The following is a 20,491-nucleotide window of genomic DNA, read 5'->3' as shown; positions in this document are numbered from 1 at the left end:
TGGAGCTGATACAACCCTGACATCTACATGAATTAACAGGTTTTCCTCATCAGGTATGAGGGTGAAGTGAATTCTGCAGAGAATAGCTCCACACGTGCCAATTCCATCACATTATGTAAATAACCTGTGACTAATGGAGAAATCTATGAAATGAAATGAAAGAAATGAAATGAAGTTAAATGAAATGAAATGGAAATTAAATAAAAGGCATCAGTCAGTGCATTTGCATGGAAACCAAAGGAATCTTGTTTAAAAATGAGTGATAGCAGACAAGATAATTCTACAGTTGCCATTGTGGAATATTTCTAAGTGTCTTATTAGCATAGAATTGAAGGGACAATGTTGTTTATGGAGTCTGTGAGGTTCCACTCAATTCCACAGCCAGTCTGACCTTTCATTGTGAGGTTTCTCAAAGCTTTTCTACAGATTCGCTCATCTCTCATTTTTTAAATTGCTCTTCTGTGTCTACTTTTATCTGGTTTTCTGTCCCTGTTTTCATTTTTTTTCTTCCTCTGCCTTGTACCCCTTAGCTTTTAAATTTTTTCTTTCTGTCTCCTTTTATTGAGCTGGCTATTCATATTTATTAAGGGTTTTTTTCTCATTTGTCACATACCCTGTTGCTTTTTAATTTTTCTATGTGTCTTTTTTTCCCCTCTTCTCTCATCCTGATGCTTTAAAGGATCACCATAGCACTGCTATCTCTGGAGTGTACTTTGTACCCCTCTGGGTTTGTCAGGACATCTCTGGAGGTCACCCCCTTCTCCTCTGAGCAGTTTTTGTGTCCTCTCCTCCTTCTCATTTGTCTCCTCTGGGTCAGCAGCTTCCTCACACATCTGAAGTCTTGTCTGGTCCCTCAAGGGCACCTTTGTGCCCTTGAGCTGTGCTCTGTTGGCTCCATGGCCATCCCTTTGACCTGCAGCAGGCTCTGCATTTCTCTTGGAACTTTGGATCTCTGGACCTTTTGGTGATTCTTGATGCTCTGGTGCCCCGTTTGAATGAGAAGTGCCCTATCCCAGTTACAGACAGCACAATTCACCAGCTGGGCAGGGAAATGGTTTTATTTTACACAGGGTAATATTTATTTGTCAGTCAGTGGGAGAAATCAAAGTCTTTAAATCACACACAGCACTGGCACTGCCTTTGTCCACAGACAGGATTACAGTCAATAATCAATTGAGCTCTTTGCTCAGTGGAATAAATTCCACAGTGAAATGATACTTGGCACTTCCCAAGTATCTAACCCTAGTTATAAGGGTATAGGTGCTTAAAGTGAAACCAATCAACCATAAAATACACAGACATATAAGGACACAATTCATTTACAAGGATGTTTATAAATATATTGGTCTGGTCTGCATGACCAAACCACTCAAACAAATCTCTGATGCAGTTTTTGTTTTTTGAAAACTAAGACTTTCTACACTGGAATAGCATCTGGGAGTTCAGGCTTCCCCTCCAGCTTTCTGTAGTTAGTTCTGTTTCCCCAAGGAAGCTCACAGTTCTCCAGCTTGTTGCATCAGGTAACAACTTTCTGCTGAGAAATGCTGTTAGTATTTTTTCTACTTGGCTATACCAATAAAACAAGTGAAAATAAAGTCATCAGCATTACCCAAGACAGGGTAACATTTGCCATTTTAACTTGAGCAACCTTTAAGTATCAGGTATTGCAGTTACCTTTACCGCTGCACACACTGGGTTGGAGTCCATAATACTTATGCTTTAAAAACAAGTAATTACTCTTTGTTCCTGTTCCTGTCACAGTCAATTGGCTCCTACTGACTTGCTTGGAAGTTCAGTATCAGGATGCACAGGAAGGCAGTGGATGTGGTGAGAGAATGTGCAGCGCTGAGGGCGACGTCTGAGACACTGAGGATCCTCTGCTCCGTTAACAATGATTGTTACAAGTGCAGCATTAAGGAGAGATGCTTGATGACTGAATGCTCAGAACAGAAACCATCAACACTTGAGTCAAGTGAAAGTGTGAGAAAGAAATGAGAAGGAGAAATCAAGGCACAAGTGTTATTGTTCACTTTTGATTCTGAAGCAGTGTCATTGCTCAGAGAGCTCCCACCTGCTAATGAAGAACCCTCTTATACCAAGATTTTCAGACTGGAAGGAAAAATGGAGTGCTTAACTCTGATCAGGATGTCAGGAGTAGACAATTGCTATTGCAAAAAAATGATGGCAATCTTCTTTTTTATGCCTGTCTAATACATACTGCCCAAGCACTTCTATGGAGAGACAGTAGAGAGACCATCCATCAGCATCACATAATCTGAACCAGAATTCATTTCATGATTTTTTAAAAACCACTTGGGACATGATATTAAAACCACCTCTGCTGTAAAAGTAAGCACACTTGGCCTTGTCGATGGGATGGGATGGGATGGGATGGGATGGGATGGGATGGGATGGATGGGATGGGATGGGATGGGAGCCACTTAGGCCAAGTTCACACATGGGAATCTCAGCTGGGCCTGATTCAAACATTAAATACTGTCTGAGACATTTGCCAGTGACAGTAATCTAAACTGCTGTGCTAGTATTAATAAATTAGAGTAAATTGTGAATGTCATGTGCTTGTAAAATGATTTAAGCATAGGCCCTGAAGCTGTAAATAGTGTACTTAAATTTGAGGAAGATGGTGGTAGAGATCTGTGTTCCAAACCCAGGGAAATACAGTTGATAGCCCAGCCTCTAGAAGGTGTGACACCAGCATTTGTTAAAACACTGTTAGGAAACATCCTTTTGACAGGAGTAGATGGTTTTTAATACAGGTACTGGGATTCCCAAGAAAAATGAAGTTCCTGGATCAGATCAGCTCTCAGTTTAGCCAGGTGCAATGAAGACAATGAATCACTTTGTTACCCAGGAGTCTCAGTGGTGAAAGAAGCAGCTCCATTCCTTCACCAAAGCACAGCCAGCCCCTCTGACCGTGCACAGCCCCAGTGTCATTGACTGCAAGTTCCTGCTTTTAACCTGATGAAATGCCTGTTGTGCTGAACAAACAGATGATGTGCATCAGCAATAAAGGCAGCCCAGTGACCTGGGTTGAAGTTCACAGAAATGGTTAATGCTGAGATACTCTCAACAGTCTGATCATTGGCCTTTTTTAGGTATTTAGCTGCCTCCTGGTTTCTTTTCTGTGATGCACAAGGCAGGTGTTAAGGTTTGTGTAATCAATTCCACATGCATAATATTTGATTTAATTAGAAAAAACCCCTAAATTATGCCAAAGCTAATCCATACCTATCACTCAGATACTTGATTACCATGTCACTAATTCTGCCATTCTTGCTCTTGTGATGGAGCTGCCCTTATGGCTTCTATAGGCTCAGACATGAAGAGATTTCACCGAGGTCTTTTATCTCGGTGTGAATCAGGGGGCACTTCACAAACCTGAGTACCTGCAGGGGCTGGTGAGGCTCTTCTGACAGAGCTCCTCTGTTGAGCAGAGTGGTGCAGACTGAACTAATGCTGGAACAAGAGAACTTGTCCAAACCCTTTAGGAACTGGATGGCTAAGGAAAGCAATGTTCCCTCTCCAAGAGAGTTCTCTCATAGCCTCAGGAGCTCAGTGTAATTTGAATGGGAATTCTTTTTGCTTAAGTGGGCATTAATAAATTGCTAAAGTTAGAGAATACTTTACAAGGAACCTTATGTACAAGTGTTAGAACAGGGTGTTTTGAAACTCAGAAGAAAAAAAAAGAAGGGGCTTTAGCAGTACAAGTAATTAATTATATTTAATTTGAACAAGAGGAAGCATGGTGAGTTTTGGACTAAAGTGTTCTAAGTACTGTGTTTAAATAGCTCAGTATTAACTGATTATTTATGTTACCACTATATCATGGATGAAGAAAAAGTTTGACAACTTTTTTATGGCCACACTAGAAAGTTGTTTTTAAAATGTTTTAGTTTAAAAAAGTTCTGTTCAGTGTTATCCCTTTAGGCTTCTTTGCACTGTGTCACTAAAGAAAATGCTTTCAAATACAGAAATTGTGTTTCTGTGAACAGAAATGACTACATCTGCTCAAGTGTGCCCTCTTGTTAGTGCAGAAATGTGGGGAAAAGTATTGCTGAAATTAAAATGCAAACCAATTTTCTACTCAAAGAGAAATCCAAGTAAGTAGCTAAAACAAATATTACTCCGAATTTTTAGTGGGTTGTTTTGATAATGGAGATTCTAAAAAGTCTGTTGTAAGGAGCAGTGATGATGGTAAGAGAGAAAACAACGATCTTTACTGGTGCTTTGGAGAATGCAATGCTTTTAGGAGAAAAACTAAATATATATTTCATCTTGAACAACATCATTCTGAGTGAAACTTGCAGTGCATCAAATGGGTCCTGTTTTAGTGTTCATAAAAAAAAGAAAAGTCCAGCTCTAGCCTTTTCCCTTGTTAAAATACAATTTCTGGTCTGAACTGCCACTAAGCCAAAGCAAACTGCATGAGGGGGCTGAAAGGAAGGTGGTGGAGTCTTAGGATAACTTCAAGGGCCTTCCCTACAGTGTGAACTGCCTCTACACTCAGATTCATCAGGGAGGGTATTGGTGTAGGGCTGGAAAATAAAAATGCCAGAAAACAGTGTGTGAAAGGCTGCTGAAGTTAGGAACACCACAGTGTTCAGGGTTTACCTGGGGGAAGCCAGGTGTTTAGGAAGGACATCCCCATCAGTGGCTGAAATTGAAACATTTTTATTGGAAAAAAAGTAAGATGTTAATACTGTTTATAATTTATTATGATTGATCTTTAGGGCTGTTGGAAATGGTTTTACCATCATTAATACTATCATAAAGCACCTGTTAGGACTATGCCAATGGGAGTATAATCCTGGTTTTGCTGAACTAAATGGCAAAGAATTCCTCTAAACTTGGTAGTAACATGACCAAGGCCTGCAGAAAAAGGCCATCTGCAGCAAAATACAGAATTTTGGAAACTGCAGTAAGATTATTTTATATATCCACATGGGGATTATTTAACTTCAGAGACCCCTTAGATGCATCCGTTTGCAGGTTTGAAAGGGCAATATTTTCATATTCCTCTTGTGATGCTGAGCATCTGCAGTGGTGAGCTAACACTACCAAATCCTTCTGGAAGTTGCTGTTCAGAAATCCATAAAAGATGGGATTGATACATGTTGAGATCATGGCCACAAGGTGGCAGATTGTAAATGCCAGGTTATGATTACAGCTCATTAGTGCCTCGTAGTTCCAGTCAAAAACCACATTGAATATATTGAGAGGCAGCCAGCAAGCTGCAAAGGTCACAACGATTGATACCAGCATCATACTGATCCTTTTGTTTGCACTCAGCCTGTTCTCATTCTCTCTCATCCTGTCTATTTTACCTCGTCTCCGTCGAAGACATACAAAAATCCTGAGATAGCAGATAAAAATAAACCCCAGTGGGAAGCAGTACTGGAAAACCAGGAGGCTAGTGGTGAAAATCAGTCTCTCTGTAAGAGACGGCCATGCTTCGATGCAAGCAACCTTGTTCTTGTAGAAATCACTGTAGAAAGATAAATGTTTGAAGGGTTCGTCTGTTATTTGGTGGAATACTAAAAAAGGAGTGGATATGATGAGGGAAAGCCCCCAGACAAAAAGAATTCCCCAATAAGCATGTGAAATATTAGGCTTCCAGCCACGTGGGTTCACAATTAACTGATATCTCTCGACAGCAATGAGTACAAGTGAGAAAATGGAGACTGAGACAGATAGGCTTTGTATGAAAGAGCCTATTTTACACATTGCTTCCCCAAATATCCAGTGGTCCATTAAGGTATATGCAACTGTGACAGGAATGCACATGATACAGATCAAGACATCTGATAAAGAGAGGTTGGCAATCAAAATGTTGGTGACATTTTGAGCTTCTTTCCGTCTCTTTATTATAATAATTAAGCAAAGGTTTCCAACGAGCCCCACTAGTGTAACCAATGTGTAAGCTGTAATAAGCAAGAATTCTGCAAGGGAGGAAAGTTGGCATGTATCAAAGTTCAAGAACTGAGAAAGGCTAATGTTAGAGACAGTTTGATTCAAGATTTCACTGGGATGCTGAACAGCTTTATCCATCCTGAAGCATCTTCCAACCTATGGACAAAACCTTGTATTATTTAGAATATACTTCGCATGGAGATTTTCAAAGCAGTGAGTACTGTGTGTCTATCATTTTAGTCAGTGCCCTTAAAGTTTTGAGTAAATCTAACATGATTAGTTACAGTACTGGGAAAGCACATGGTTATTAGTGGGTTTATGTATCTCTGTGGAAGGAGGTTGATGTCACCTTTCTGAGGTTCTGCACAGACAGTGCTACAGATCTATAACTGATGCACAAGAAACAGCTGTGATAGCAGCTCTGACTAAACTTGTACAGACACTTTCACACAAATCCTCTTTTACCAGTTGTGGATAAAGTTTGCTTTTCAGAATAAAGTATTCTAAGATCTGTCTCAGCTGAAGATTTAAGAAGGTTTAATGGATTCCAATGAGGATAATCTGTTGCTTTTGTACTACCAGAAAAGAAGAATTGGGTCCTGCCATCACTCTGCTAGCTTAGACATCACACTTAGATTTTCTTTAGAACTACAAAGCAATGTGAGTTAATACACTCAGTCCTCCTGAATTAATCAAAGTTATGTGTGCTTGAGCTCAAGTGGCATTCAAAGCCTCTATGAATGATACCTAAAGGGAGTTTCCTGTTCTACTGATGCATTGAAGATAGTATGTCCTTTTTCCTAAATCTAACCTGAGAAAAATGTAAACAAAATAAAGCTCACATTGTAGTTATACAGAAAGGAACTCCTCTTTCAGCTCTAACTCAAACAGGAGTAAAGAAAAAAATATTATATTAGCACAGTTCTGTGGTTTTAAAACTTATATTAATGGGAAGAGTTAGGTTCAACATAATATCTTGATGGGTTTGAGTTTATCACTGAGTGCAAAAGTTAATTTAAAGGCTCACCAGCTTTCTAGCCAGAAATTTTGTTTCCAATCTGGGAAAGGAAAAGCTAAGTATGAAAAGAGCTATTTTAAAATTTAAAAATGGGTAATGGATATATGTTCTACACATATATCTTTCAAAACTCAACTTTAACTTACCTTAATTCATCTGTGAAATTACTGGAAAACTAGCTGGAAGGAGATCATTCTTCACCCCTAGTAATGGTGTTGAGAGCCTGTGGAGAAAGGAGAATGAAGAATCAGTGGGAAGTTAGAGGATACACAAAAAGAAGGGATAGCTGGATTTTATTATTACTAGAAAAAATCTGCTTATGTGTAGAAGATTTGTCAGCTCTTTCACAGAAATGATTGCCATTATTTAATCACTAAATTTTAAAAATTTAAAAAAAATTTGGATTTAAAAAAATGTTTGGTTGCCTGTAAAAAATTAAACACTAAATCCAGAGTTAAACTGGAATTCTGTAGTTGTTTTCCCACAGACACTCAAAGAATATTCCAGCCAGAGTTATATCCTGGACTGCTTTATCCTGACACTCCCGTTTGATATAAGTTTGGGTGCTTCAAATTAGGATTCTTAAAAATCTCTAAAAAACACCATGCTCACCTTTAGAGCATCTATTGCCACTCTCATTCTGATTAAAATACCCTTTTCAATCAGCATACTCATGTTGGAGTGGGAAGTGGCTGTAGATACATGTGACTCTGTGTGGCCCTGATGTCCCAAAAATGACCTAAATTGTGGTCAGGGCTAGCATTAAGCCCTGTAGTCTCCCTAAAGAATGTACCTGGCTTGGTTAAAGCTGTATTGGGGAATGACATGAAAAACTCTACAATCCTGCTGCAAAAACTATGGAAGTCTGGTGGCTCTGATAGATTTTGCAGTCCCTTGAAGGTGTCCCTACTTCAGTAGAGCAAGAGCTGGGTACTCCACTGTGTGCCCACCAGGCTCCAGAAACTCTTCTGCTCCTGAGGCCAGGAGAGAGGCCAGGGACTGTGACTGACAGCCACTTGCAGAAGCCCATGATGTGCTTGGGCAGCAGCCCCTTCAGGCCACCTATTTCCTGGTGGCTGTCACCCACCTTTCCCTGGAGCAGCACTGACTGCCTGGCCGGGCTTCTCACCCCCGAGGATGCATGTGCTGGAAGGACAGAGGCACTGAACGCTAGATGTACCAACGAGAGTGGCACTTGTTGCCCCAGTGAGGTTTCCTGCCACTTCAGAAGTGTGAGGATCCAAAGCCTGGCTGCTTTTCCCCAAGGGGTGACCTTTCTCTGCAGTGCCTGTGGTGTCCGCCTGGCTGGTACAGATCTGATGCCTTCAAAGACAAACTGTGCTCTTCCCTGCTTTTTATGAGAGTAGGAGAAGCTGTGGGGGACTCAAAAGGCCATGAAGCTGAGCCAAGTTTGTAATATTTTATGCACTATTTGCTAAGCTTGCTTATTTCTCCATGGATGCACATCACAGTTTGATAGCAAATTCTGAATGTCCTCTCCCAAGAATTTAGGATGGTAGGACTTCTCTGGCATTTTCTGTTTGGGAAAAGTCCCTGTATTGACCTAATCAGTTCACTTGCTACATCAGTTTTAGGCACAGTCTCCATCTACACTGTCCTTTTCTCAGGAAAATGTGTCATTTCTTTTCACTCTTTGGTTTGTGCCAGGAGTTAAAGAGTGCAGTCTTCAGTACACATCATTCTGCAAGGCAATTTAAACATTTCCTTGGCAATAAAACAAATTCACCTGTCTTGGTGAACATCTGGAGTATTCCTAGCATTAAAAAATAAGTTACTCTAGTATTTACTACAGCATGTTGAACTATATTGTAATACATACTGGCATTTTTTAATCTAATAAATAAATGTTATTGGAATCAGCATCCTTGGATCATAGCTACAGCTGATATCAGAATTGAAGTGTTTAACAAAAAGAAATAATTACTTCAACCCCTAATCCATGCATTTTGGAAAAGATTCTCTATCATAGTAAGAGTTTAACACTGTAAGATATTATAAACCCCCTAGTCTTGTTACATTCATGTGTCTGCAGAATCATTACTGAAACGTTCATAAGCAAAAGAAAGGTCTAAAATAAAATGAGTTTTAGAAAGGTTTTCTTTCCTAAGTATTTTCTTACCTATGCTAAAGATGAACAGTCCCATCCTTTCAAGGTGACCAGTAAATGTTTCAATTACAAACATTGTTTATTAAGTTCCTAAGTACTGCACAGCTAAAATGTGGAGGAAAATTTACATTCAATTTTAAATATAGGTTATAGAGAATAAAATAATGCTTTAAAAGATATTTCAGTAACTTTTGTCATAGTTTTATTGATTTTCTGACTTCTTACCTGATGAAAAATTCAAGTCATATCCACACTGCTTTAACAATTTTTCTTTTCCCTCTGAGCCAGCAAACACGTCTTCTTTCTGTATAAAAGAATCCAGAGCAAAGCCATGTCTCCTAAAGCGATACTTAAACTCTCCTTTCTTCTCTGCCTGTAACAAAGCACAGATCCCCACTTTCCAGCAGTACTGAATCTGCCAGGCTGTAGGAAGGCTGCTGAGGAATAAAACAAGCTCTGGAATCCAAGAGGAGATGAACAGCCGTGAGCAGGGAGGAGGAAGGACCAGTAGTCATGGGGATGGATTTTCCTCCACTGTGCTGCTTCCCTCCACCCCGTGAAACACCTTATCATGCAATTTCATTTTTGATTATTTAATCTGTTTTGTAGTTCAAATGTTTTCCCTCTGCAGGATTTCATACACAAACATCTGCAGATGGCATATTGCTTTCTTAATTGATACAGCAATACAATAAGCTGCTTGGAAAGAGCATGCACATCCTATTAAGTGTATCATTTGCTTTATTGCAATTAAGATAATCAGATTTTCATTATAAATCGATATTTTAGCTTATACTCCTCAGATAAAGACAATTCCTGAAAGCAAGGCATGGCACACTGCACTAGCACATAGTGAAAAGAGGGTTTTTTTTTTTTCTTAGTGTTTTTTCAGTAAGACTCCCTACATTTTGTAGACACATGTTTATAAAACAAGCATTCAGCTTGCTAAATATTTAGAATGAACATTTATGGAGTGAGAAAAGAACTGCTTTGCCTAGGACCTGCAATCTGGTAAGTTGCTATATAAACTCTTGCATTTTTACCTGGGTCCACTTCCAGTATCTCAGTCTGTTTTTTTTTTAAGAGAATGGCTATCAAAAAGCAGTAGGATTTTTGGGATGATCAATACTGATGCTGTACTGAAGTGCATTTCAGAACTAATTATCTAAAAATATAGTTGGTTGTCATGCTATAGTATACAAATAAAATAGGTGCAGGGTGGAGGGAGCCTTTGTGACCAGCCAGAAAAACATTCTGCTTTTCATGTATTTGAGTCTATTCATGATGTTTGTCCAGACTGTTTTTTAACCATCTGTGGTGATCTTGGATTAGGTATTCAAGTGCCTAATTGACTGCTAGGAAAACTGCCTTAACATCTCCCCATAAAACTTCCTTCTCTTTAGTCTAACCCAGTGCTTTTTATTCTAGGTGTGGTTTGGGAATTCCGATATTTTAACCAAAAATGCTGCAATCAAGCAATGGGAATATATTTTTCTAAAGCATGTCTAGAGCTTGCTGAGTTTGATTATGTCAATATTACTATAAAAACAAAGCTTTGCCAAAGTACCTTAGAAATTCTGTTTCTGGTTGTAGTGTAACCCCAAGAAGTTAATCAGGACATGAACATGCAATGTGATAGATAAGCATCAGAACAGGCCATAAAAATGCATATCTACTTATGAAGCAAATAAGTCAATAAAATGAAAAGATGTTCTATTTCTTAATTTCAAAGGTCATTTTGCTTATTTACACATGCCTCTGTTTCTAATATAATTCTGTCCTTCATTTGTGGAAAAAGCGGAGTCTTTAACATATGATCCATTGGTTTTACAGTTGCATCAGCCTGCTGCCTCATGTGGATTTTATTGTGTTGTAACCTGCTGTGAATTGGATCACATCCAGCATCAGAGGCTTGTTGGTGTAGCTGCTTCTGTGTGTTTAATCCTGATGTCAAAGGTATGTATGCTAAGTGGGACCCATGGCTCTGGAGGAGGGATCACAATGTATTTTTTCAGCCAAATGCTGGAGTGTCTGTTTGCAAAAAAAAGGTTAATGGATAGCAGAATTGTATTTACTTTTTATCAATGCTCTTGTCATTTCTAAATTGCTCAGTATTAAGTGATAGGTGAAGTGCCATAATAGATTTTTAAAGTTTGTAATAACTTGTGTAGCATTGGCAACAACCTCTTGGTGAAAGATAACATTTAACTCTTTTAAGTTCACCTTTTGCTCTGGCATTTACATGATTCCTTGGACAGCAGGAATCTTTGCTGGTGGTTGATCATTCTAAATTTTTGATTTTGCTTAGTTGTTTCTCCTATGTACCTGTGCAGTAGCCCTTGTTTCTGCCTTTTGCAGCCTCATTCTTCAGAAATAAGATTTAGTAGAGATGTACATGTTCAATTTCTCAGCTCCCCATGTGAAGGAATTCTTTAACAGCAGATTGGCCAAGGGCTGGTTCAGAGACTTGTAACATCTCTGAAGGGTCATGGAATCACAGACTGGTTTGGTTGGAAGGGACCTTAAAGATCATCCAGTTTCAATGGGCAGGGACACCTCCCACTAGATACGGCTGTTCCAAGATCCATCCAACCTGGCCTTAGTCACTTCCAGGACACTTCCAGTGTCACTTCCAGAACGCTTCCAAGGATGGGACAGCCACAGCTTCTCTGGGTGATTTCTTCCAATGACTCACCACCCCCACAGTCAAGAATTTCTTCCCAAATCCCACCTGACTCTGCCCTCTGTCACTACAAAGCCACTCACTCTTGTCCTGTCATTCCAGGCCCTTGTCCAAAGTCCCTCTCCAGCTCTCTTGGAGCCCCTTTAGGCATTGGAAGGACTCTAAGGTCTCCCTGGAGAGTTCCCTTGTCAGGCTGAGTACTCTCAGCTCCCTCAGCCTGGCTCTAGAGCAGAGCTGCTTCAGCCCTCGTAGCACCCTGATGGCCTCATCTGGGCTTGCTCCAGCAGATCCACATCCTTCTCAGTGGGAGCCCCAGAGCTGGATGCAGCACTGCAGGTGGGGTCTCACAAGAGTGCAGGAAGGAGGGAGAACCACCTCCATCATCCTGCTGGTCACGCTGCTCGTGATGCAGCCCAGGACAAGGTCAGATTTTTCAAACGCAATTTACCGGCTCATGTTGAACTTCTTGTCAATCAACACCTGCAAATCTCTCTCCTGGATTATTGCTTCCTAATAAATATTGTTCTTCGTAGCACTTCAAAGAGGCATAGAAAATTAAACAAGAATAATTGGAAATCTCATGTTAGTGTTGGATGTGCTGGTTAATGCCATGAAAGTAAGATAATATGCTGTGATGGTGGAAAAACACACCCCCCTCATGTTTTCCTGTTCTGTGGAGAGATCAACACTCCAGGTAAGGGATTCTCAGTAAATAGCTCATAATGTGAGCTCATAACAGCTAAGTATGCACTGGGACTTTTTCTCCATGGATGTACATGTGTACGTTGAAGCCCTGCTCCATGACTCAGAGGTTTTTTCTAATTGGAAAAAATTGTCACAAAAATAATTAATATTCACTACCTGGAGTTTAAGTTTCACTCCATTATACTGCGTAGCTCTAAAGGACACCTTTGCAATATCCTTGATGCCTGATCTCAATTTTGATTCTCAATTAGCTCATGCCTAGAATGAAAAGTCAACTGTTTAAAAATCTGATATAACTATAAATTAGTTACTTATAATAACATATTAATTTTCAAAATTGTGTCATGCCATGAACTGTTGGCTAATTTCTGGACCTTATTCAGTTGGCATAGAGCTGAGATGAAGATGAATACACTCCCTGGCTGGAAGGTTAGCATCTTAATTTTTTGGGTCAGCCTAGTTACTTTTCTCACTGAGAAAGAGATAAGATATGTGAGTAATTGTAATAGGAGTGTGACTGCATAAATTCATATTTTATAATAGATTCCATTTTCCAAACCCTGATTCAATTCTTTATAGCTTCCTAGAACTTCTCCAACTCACTTTTACCAAAGGTTGTCTCTCAACTCAAAAGAATTATTTCAATAGCTCACAGATTTGGGGGGAATATGTCAATTTGTATCTCTGGTTTGTTTTTTCCCATTCTAGAGTCTTTTCATAAAAACATTGTGAGCACCAAACCCTGCTGTTCTAATGGCATGACATCTTTCAGGGTCCTAATTGTTAATTAAGCAATACTTAAATGATCAAAAGTTTTTTCCCATTAATCTCAGTCCGTTTCAATTTTCCAGCATGTTTCAAACGGTAACAAGCATTTTGATTTTCTGGATTAAACCCAGGATTTCTTGATTGCTATTTCCTGTCTAGAACACTTACACTAGCTCATTTAAAATTTCTTGAGTAGCATGGATATCTTTCAGCTAATTTCAGGCAGGTACTTACTGAGCTTCACAGCTCAGCTCTTCCTGCTGTGTTCAAACAAAGTTTAACATCAGTCATGCAAAAGCACCACAAATCCACCCCACAGAGGTTCTGTGGTATGAGAAAGAGTTGGAGTCCAGGAATAGCTAAGGGGAAAAAAAATAAAAGCAAGTAGATTTTAATTTAATTGGAAAATACATAATGAAAAATTTGCAGGTGAAAAAGATCAGAGTGTGGCTGAGATTGTTGCTGGCTCCAGGTCTTTCTTTGGCAAAACTTAGGTTTCTGTCTGTCTCAGACTAAGATACAGTGAAAATTCTCCCCTCTCACATCTGTCACAGCATCACTACAGTCTTTGATCCTGCACAAGAATCTTGACTTTTGAGACCATATTTTGCTGCTTCAAATTATGGCCAGCTTTTATATACAATTTTAGGAAACAGAAGGAAAGAAATAATGAATTATTAAAGAAGAGTGAAAAGATGAAAGAGGAAAAGAGAAATTGAACTTCAGAGGGAAGAGGCGGGAGGGCAGGGTTTAAGGAAAAAATGGTAACTTAAATCCAAAGAAAAGGATGCAAATTCAATTCTCTGATGACTTTCCACTTCAACCTTCACAAAGGTGTGTTTCTTTCTTCAGCAAACTCCCCTTAGAAAGGGCTCAGGGAAGATTTTGTTTAACAGATAAACTTTGATACTACTTACTGAAGAAATAGTACCTGTGGGTTATTCTGTTACCTTTTTATCTGTAGGTTATCTTTTTTTGCATTAAGCAAATACAAGAGAGGGGTAGTGTTTTATTCCCCATCTGAATTTACAAAAGGTAGAGATTTTTATCCTGAGGAGTGTCATGTTCAGACTTTGGGAGGTAAAAGTCCATCGAGTTGCCTCTCAGTATTTTTTAATCTTTTCAACAAAAATCCTCTCCTGATCAGTACTAATTCATGAAAGTCTCCAAAGTAAGATCACAGGTTTGATGTTTATGCAGATGAAAGTGCAAACAGCAGAACAGAGTGAAAGAGAAACTTTGGCCAAAAAGGCAGGAGCTCTCTCAAGGACAGCTGTACATCTTTCAGAAGTTTTTGCACCTGTAACTAAAGCGAGGTGCCAGGCTGGGAATGCTCGTGGTGCTGCTGTATTTCTACACAAAATGCTCCCTATGAACCACACAATTGCACTCTGCCTGAGGTGTTGATTTGGGTAGGGGCGAGCCTTCCAAAAGTCTAATAATACCTCATTGAAATGATGAAAATAAAAATCTTTGCTTCTGTGTGTATCTCAGAGTGACGTGGGAAATTATGGTTGAATCCCTTGTATTCCCAACTGCTCCCACCTGTGCACAGTTAGAAAAATCTGGGTGAAACGTGCGTGTAGCTAAGGTGGTATTATTACAGTGTTCAATGTGAATGCAGAACTAATTCAGCAAACAGTCTGCATGAAGCTTCAAAATGCTTTCTGTCTGCTGAAAGGTCAAACTAAATCTAAGCCTAGAGCATTGTACTATATTAAAAAAAAAAAAACCAAACATTTAAACTCATTAAAAATTCAAGTGATATACATAAATTGCTTAAAAAAATAATCAATGCCTGCCAAGAGTGGAAGCCAGAGATGTAACTAAAGATGTTGAAACTAGTTAAAAAGATATGACTTTGTGTTTATATGAGGGTTTAGATAAAATATTTATAACTTACGAACTACTTCTGACTTCACGATGTTTTTCTATTGCCCTTCATGCTCTTTTCCAAAACTTAATTATTCATTTTCCATCTTGGCAGTTTGGACCCATGAAATAGCATGACAAAGTTATGTTTCTTGAATGACAAAAATTAATGTAAAGAATTCCTTAATAGTTTATTTTGCATCAGCTTTTACTAAGAATATATGGTAACACAGGAAGTCGTGTTGGAAAGGGACTGCTCAGATGTCTCTGGTTTTCAATCTCTTAAGCAGCAATGCCCTCCTGTGGACTCTGGGTAGAATGATTTCTTCTGGATAACTAGAAAGGTGTATGCATGAACATGATTTGTTTTCCTTCTTCCTAACGCACTAATTAAAATGTCCCATGAAGACATTTGATTTAATTGACATTATTTAGCTAATGCTTCTCGTTTGAGAAACACATCTCCTTTAGGTAATGATACAGGTGGAGCTTTTATCTGAAAAAGCACCTAACTTTAGAAACTTCAGCTGCTGATTTTTTTTTTATTCTATAGGTTGCTATCAGAGCTGAAAAAATGTCATGCTGCAACTGCTTTGTCAGAAAGTGAAAAGCATGTATTTCTTTTGCATGACACTTTCCTAAGAATTTTTATATCCATAGGATGGTATTATGCATTTCCTAGTTTACATGAAAAAGCAGTTTAAAAATTCTGTGGGGAAGCTGCTGTGGCAGCCGGAGTGTTTCTGGTTTACATCTCACACACAGTGAGACTCATCTTTGGTTCTGCACTCACACAGTGGCAGCACCTGTGTCTCGTTGGCTCACATAGCTTGAAGGAAAAGCACATTTCAGGAGCACAGAAAGGCACCTAGTTCCTGGGAATGTGTGTGCCAAGTGATTTGCTGCACAGCTCAGGTGACTGGGTGCCTCAGCAGGCGTGAATCCAACAGGTCCGGCTGGAGCCTCCGAGGCAGCTCGGATGACCTGGGAGGAATGAAGGTCTGTGGGGTCTGCAGGAGAAGCTGATGTTCAGCTGGCTGGGAAGCCTGCATGCCAGAGCCTGGGATGTGTCGGGGCACAGGGATGTGTGCAGGAGAAGCTGATGTTCAGCTGGCTGGGAAGCCTGCATGCCAGAGCCTGGGATGTGTCCGGGCACAGGGATGTGTGCAGGAGAAGCTGATGTTCAGCTGGCTGGGAAGCCTGCATGCCAGAGCCTGGGATGTGTCCGGGCACAGGGATGTGTGAGGCTCTCAGCCCTGCCAGGGCAGGGACTGAACTCGGAGCAGGTTTGGGCGAAGGTGTGAATGAACAACACGAGCTCACTCCGGCAGCTGGGAAAGGCGGGGACACCGGGCCAAGTGCAGATTGGCCTTTGTGCATTTTCAGAGGAGACATTTCCACCTGCAAGACATGGGTATGTGTGTCTTAAAGGCGTTTTCCTTTCATTAATCAACCAGTTAGAAGTGTAAATGAAGAGGAAGAATTTGGGCTACACCTGAATTGAGTCAATGGCTGATTTTTCCTACTGATTTACTCACATCTTAAAGACCCTCATCTCCTCGTGATGCAAGCTGTGACTTTTTTCTTTGATCTGTTCCTTGGCTTACTTGTCTGTCTTGCTTTCAGGGAGAGAAAGTGTGCTGCAAACAAGCTTTGATTTCTTTGTTATCTGTTGAGGCCATAATTAGCTCCTCTTAATTTTTCATCCTATTTGCTCTAAATTACTATAGGTCTATAAAACTCTCATGGATTATTTTCCACGTGACACATACTAATTTATCTTGTGAAGGGCCATACAGCTCTTACAATAACTAGTAGGCAAAATAGTTTTGTATTTCCTATGATTTATGTGCAGCTGGCAGACAGACTCTGGGAAGATTTTTATTTAATACAGTAGGATATGTTGTTTATTTTAAAACCAGAGATATTTCAGTGGCATTATGGGATATTCTCTTTTCTTAAACTAGATAAAATGATGGTGTCGGTTCATGTGTTAAGATAAATGGATCTAAACCCTTGACAACTTTCCTTGTGATTGTCAAACATAGTCATTTAATAGTCATTTACTCTTAATATAGACTTGGCTATAGCATAAAAAAAATCCAATCTGAGTAAAATCAGATTACTGTATTGCAATTATCAATGCTACAGGTTAATGATAGCCTGTGAGACAAAAGCATGTTCAGCCTCTCTGGATTTCCTCTGGGGCTGTGGTTAACCAACCTTCCAGCACAGTCAATGTTCTTCTTGTGTCTGTGTCTCCAAGGGAGCATTTCCAATTGATCTCCATCAGGGGGATGCTGCAGTTCTGCCTCCTCCCTCCTGCCAGCACCAGCAGGTCACGCAAAAAATATTTCAGAAAGCTGAGGCAGCTGAAAACCAGTTCCTTTGTCATGATAAAACCGTTTATGGCTGTCTCAGTTCTCTTATGGGGATGCTGTGTGTTTGCAGAAGCATCAAGGCTGGCACATGGGAAAAGAAAGGATCAATTCAGGAAACTGTGGAACTACATCCTGACAATGCCTAATGCAGCACAGCAGCCATTCTTAGCTCCTCCTGCTTTAACATAAACCCCAGTGGCTGTAAGACCAAAAAAAAAAATCTTTCTAATGAAAAATTCACTTAAGTTGAAAGTAATACTGCAGTCTTCATGACAGCAATGTTTAATGTATTATAAAAGTAAGAGAAAAAGAAGGAAAATTATCTCACTATTCATCATTCCACAGGGCTTGCACACTCTTGAACAGCTCAAATCATTTATCTGAGAAAATACCTCCTTTTCAGAGCTAAGGAGAGATCTAAGGGTGCGTAGGCTGTGATAGGGTTGGAAAGGGAAAGCAGGGGAGGAAACAGTAGCAGGAACAGTGAGTGAGAAGGAATCACAGAAATGTGTAAGTTGGAAAACCCCTTCAAGATCATGGAATCGAACCCTTCCTGCGGCACTGCCAAAGCCACCACTGAACTGTGACCCCAAGTGCTACATGTGCGCTGTCTTTTAAATCCCTCCAGAGATGCGACTCCACCGCTGCCCTGGGCAGCTTGTGCCAGGGCTGGACAGTGCTTTCGGTGAAGAATTCTTCCCTGATATCCAATCTAAACCTTCTCTGGCACACCTTGAGGCTGCTCCTCTCATCCTGCCCCTGTTCCCTGGGAGCGGCTTCCCAAGGGGAAGGCGGGCACGAACGAGGGAAGAGCCGCCGCTGACGGGGAGCAGACAGAAGCAGGGCGGAGCGGAGGTTAAAGCCCCGAGGAGGGCAGCGCGGAGCGGGCTGGGGGAGGCCAGGGGTGAGGTGCGAGCACAGGGCCGGAGCCGGAGCCCGGCCGGGGCCGAGCCCGACGGGCGCCGGCAGCGTCCGTACCCACGGGGCGCTGCCAAGAGGCTGGCCAGGCTCCGCTTCACGGTGCCGACCACGGCAACACGAGGCAACGGCAGCCACAGATTCACAGCAAGTTTTAAATGAACGCGAGGAAGAGCTTCTTTAGGGCGCAGTGACGAGTCCTGGGACAGACGGGACGCGGGGTCCGCCTCACTGCGGGTGTCCCAGACCCGTCCGGAGGCGATCCCGTGCTGCGCTGGGGCTCCCGCCGCGCTCTGAGGGGCGGCCGCGAGCCGCTCGCGCGGGAGCGCGGCTCCGCCGCGGGGGGCGCGCGCGGGGGGCGCCCAACGGTCCCCGCCGTTCAAACGCTCCCGCGCGCCCCGCCCCGCGCGCGCTGCCCCGCCCCCCGAGGGGCGGGGTCAACGGGGAGGGAGCGCGCGCCGGGCCGGACGCGGCGTCCCATTGGCTGCCGGCCGCGGGCCCGGAGCATTGACGCAGCGTGCCACGCCCCTCCGCCCGGCGCGCGCGGAACACGTCCCGCGCCCCTATTGGCTGCCCGCCGCGTCCGTGGTCGGCGAACTCCGGGACTTTTGCGGAGGTCGCGCCCTTTCATTGGTTGCTATACACGTCCATCGCGGCTTAAGCCACGCCCCTTACACGGGAGTGGCGGGCGCCGCCGGCGCGTCGTTCTCATTGGCTGCGCCGGCGGGGGAGGAAGGCCCGGGGGGCGGGGCTCCCGGCGGCCCCTTTGTGTGGGCACCAGTCGCCGGCCGCGCTCCCGAGAAGCTGCTGCCGCCATTTTGTGCGCGCCTGTGTTCGCGCCCACCCCCGCCCGCCTTTCCGGGGGAGCGGCGGCACTGGGGACGCCCCGACTGTGCTGCCGGTCAGGTGAGGCGGAGCGGAGGCGCCGGGCCGCGCCGAGGGAGCTACCGCCGGCGGCCGCCGCAGCCGTGAGGTCCCGTTGCTCGCAGAGGGAAGAAGCGGCAAGACGGAGCAGGGGGGGAAAAAACCTCCGGAGCTGCCCCCGAACAGGAGGAGGAGTCTCGGCGCCAGGCCCAGGCGCGGCACCGGAGGCGGCATGGAGAACTCGCAGCTGTGCAAGCTGTTCATCGGCGGGCTGAACGTGCAGACCACGGAGGCCGGGCTGCGGGAGCACTTCGCGGCCTACGGCACCCTCACCGACTGCGTGGTCGTGCTCAACCCGCAGACCAAGCGCTCCCGATGCTTCGGCTTCGTCACCTACTCGGCGGTGGAGGAGGCGGACGCCGCCATGGCCGCGTCCCCCCACGCGGTGGACGGGAACGCGGTGGAGCTGAAGCGGGCCGTGTCCCGGGAGGACTCGGCCAAGCCCGGCGCTCACGCGAAGGTGAAGAAGCTCTTCGTGGGCGGCCTCAAAGGGGACGTGGGCGAAGGGGACCTGGTGCAGCACTTCAGCCAGTTCGGCCCCGTGGAGAAGGCCGAGATCATCGCCGACAAGCAGAGCGGGAAAAAGCGCGGCTTCGGTTTCGTCTACTTCCAGAACCACGACGCCGCCGATAAGGCGGCCGTGGTCAAGTTCCACCCGATCCAGGGCCACCGAGTGGAGGTCAAGAAGGCCGTGCCCAAGGAGGACATCCAGGCGGGCGGGGGAGGCGGCGGCTCTTCCAGGCCCTCCCGGGGAGGCAGAGGAGGAAGGGGTCGGGGCGGCGGCGGCTCCGGCAACCGGGATCACAACGGGCTTTCCAAAGGAGGCGGCGGCTACAACAGCTACGGCGGCTACGGCGGGGGAGGAGGCGGCGGGTACGGCTCCTATGGCAGCGGTTCTTACGGAGGCGGCGGCGGAGGGGGAGGCGGAGACTACGGCAACGGGTACGGCGGGTTCGGCAGCTACAGCCAGCACCAGTCCTCCTACGGCCCCATGAAGAGCGGCGGAGGAGGTGGAGGAGGGGGCGGCAGCTGGGGGGGCCGCAGTAACAGTGGACCGTACAGAGGAGGCTATGGTGGGGGAGGCTACGGGGGCGGCTCTTTCTGACCTGGAGCGCCCATACCCATTGATGGGGGGGCGTGGAGAGCCCTCCCTTCGATACGGG

The 20,491-nt window shown here is 43.5% G+C and overlaps 3 protein-coding genes across 6 annotated transcripts in view; 1 reads left to right on the top strand and 2 right to left on the bottom strand.

Annotated features, from left to right (window-relative positions):
- Window positions 1-4,950: 4,950 nt before the first annotated feature.
- On the bottom strand, window positions 4,951-12,703 carry LOC128795811 (neuropeptide Y receptor type 6-like). 2 transcript variants are annotated; one of them, XM_053956876.1, is made up of 4 exons: window positions 12,622-12,703; window positions 9,303-9,381; window positions 7,096-7,172; window positions 4,951-6,087 (listed from the first exon to the last, which is right to left on the bottom strand). In XM_053956876.1, the coding sequence occupies exon 4, from the start codon at window positions 6,067-6,069 to the stop codon at window positions 4,951-4,953; it is 1,119 nt and encodes a 372-aa protein (XP_053812851.1). In that variant the 5' UTR covers window positions 6,070-6,087; window positions 7,096-7,172; window positions 9,303-9,381; window positions 12,622-12,703. The 2 variants fall into 2 exon arrangements, with proteins under 2 accessions (XP_053812851.1, XP_053812852.1); XM_053956877.1 differs by lacking the exon at window positions 12,622-12,703 and adding an exon at window positions 12,209-12,272 and having other exon boundaries at window positions 9,303-9,450.
- Window positions 12,704-17,213: 4,510 nt separating this feature from the next.
- Window positions 17,214-19,502, bottom strand: LOC128795856 (uncharacterized). Its single transcript, XM_053956932.1, has 3 exons — window positions 19,259-19,502; window positions 18,465-18,816; window positions 17,214-17,567 (listed from the first exon to the last, which is right to left on the bottom strand). Exons 1-3 carry the CDS (start codon window positions 19,500-19,502, stop codon window positions 17,288-17,290), a joined length of 876 nt encoding a protein of 291 aa, XP_053812907.1. The 3' UTR covers window positions 17,214-17,287.
- LOC128795807 (kelch-like protein 3) overlaps window positions 18,912-20,491 on the top strand; it is a 62,413-nt gene continuing 60,833 nt past the window's right edge. The window contains exon 1 of one of the 3 annotated variants that reach the window (XM_053956869.1): window positions 18,912-20,270. In XM_053956869.1, coding sequence (XP_053812844.1) covers window positions 19,501-20,270 — 770 coding nt within the window. In that variant the 5' untranslated portion in view covers window positions 18,912-19,500. The remainder of the gene's footprint in view (window positions 20,271-20,491) is intronic. The other 2 variants (XM_053956868.1, XM_053956867.1) reach the window with 2 other exon arrangements.

This window comes from Vidua chalybeata, chromosome 15 (genome assembly GCF_026979565.1).
Source record: "Vidua chalybeata isolate OUT-0048 chromosome 15, bVidCha1 merged haplotype, whole genome shotgun sequence".
NCBI lineage: Eukaryota > Metazoa > Chordata > Aves > Passeriformes > Viduidae > Vidua > Vidua chalybeata.
Note: the sequence above shows the minus strand (reverse complement) of the source record. Positions and strands in the feature narration are given on the sequence as shown.

Excerpts from the sequence above, each read along its gene's own strand:
- LOC128795856 (XM_053956932.1), bottom strand. The coding sequence starts at position 19,502 with ATGCCGCCTCCGGTGCCGCGCCTGGGCCTGGCGCCGAGACTCCTCCTC. Across the intron at positions 18,817-19,258 it reads GCCGCCGCTCCCCCGGAAAG|CGCGCGCGGGGCGGGGCGCG; the intron begins GCGGGCGGGGGT and ends GGGGCGGGGCAG. Across the intron at positions 17,568-18,464 it reads CTCTTGGCAGCGCCCCGTGG|CCTTGATGCTTCTGCAAACA; the intron begins GTACGGACGCTG and ends CCCATGTGCCAG.
- LOC128795811 (XM_053956876.1), bottom strand. The coding sequence starts at position 6,069 with ATGGATAAAGCTGTTCAGCATCCCAGTGAAATCTTGAATCAAACTGTC.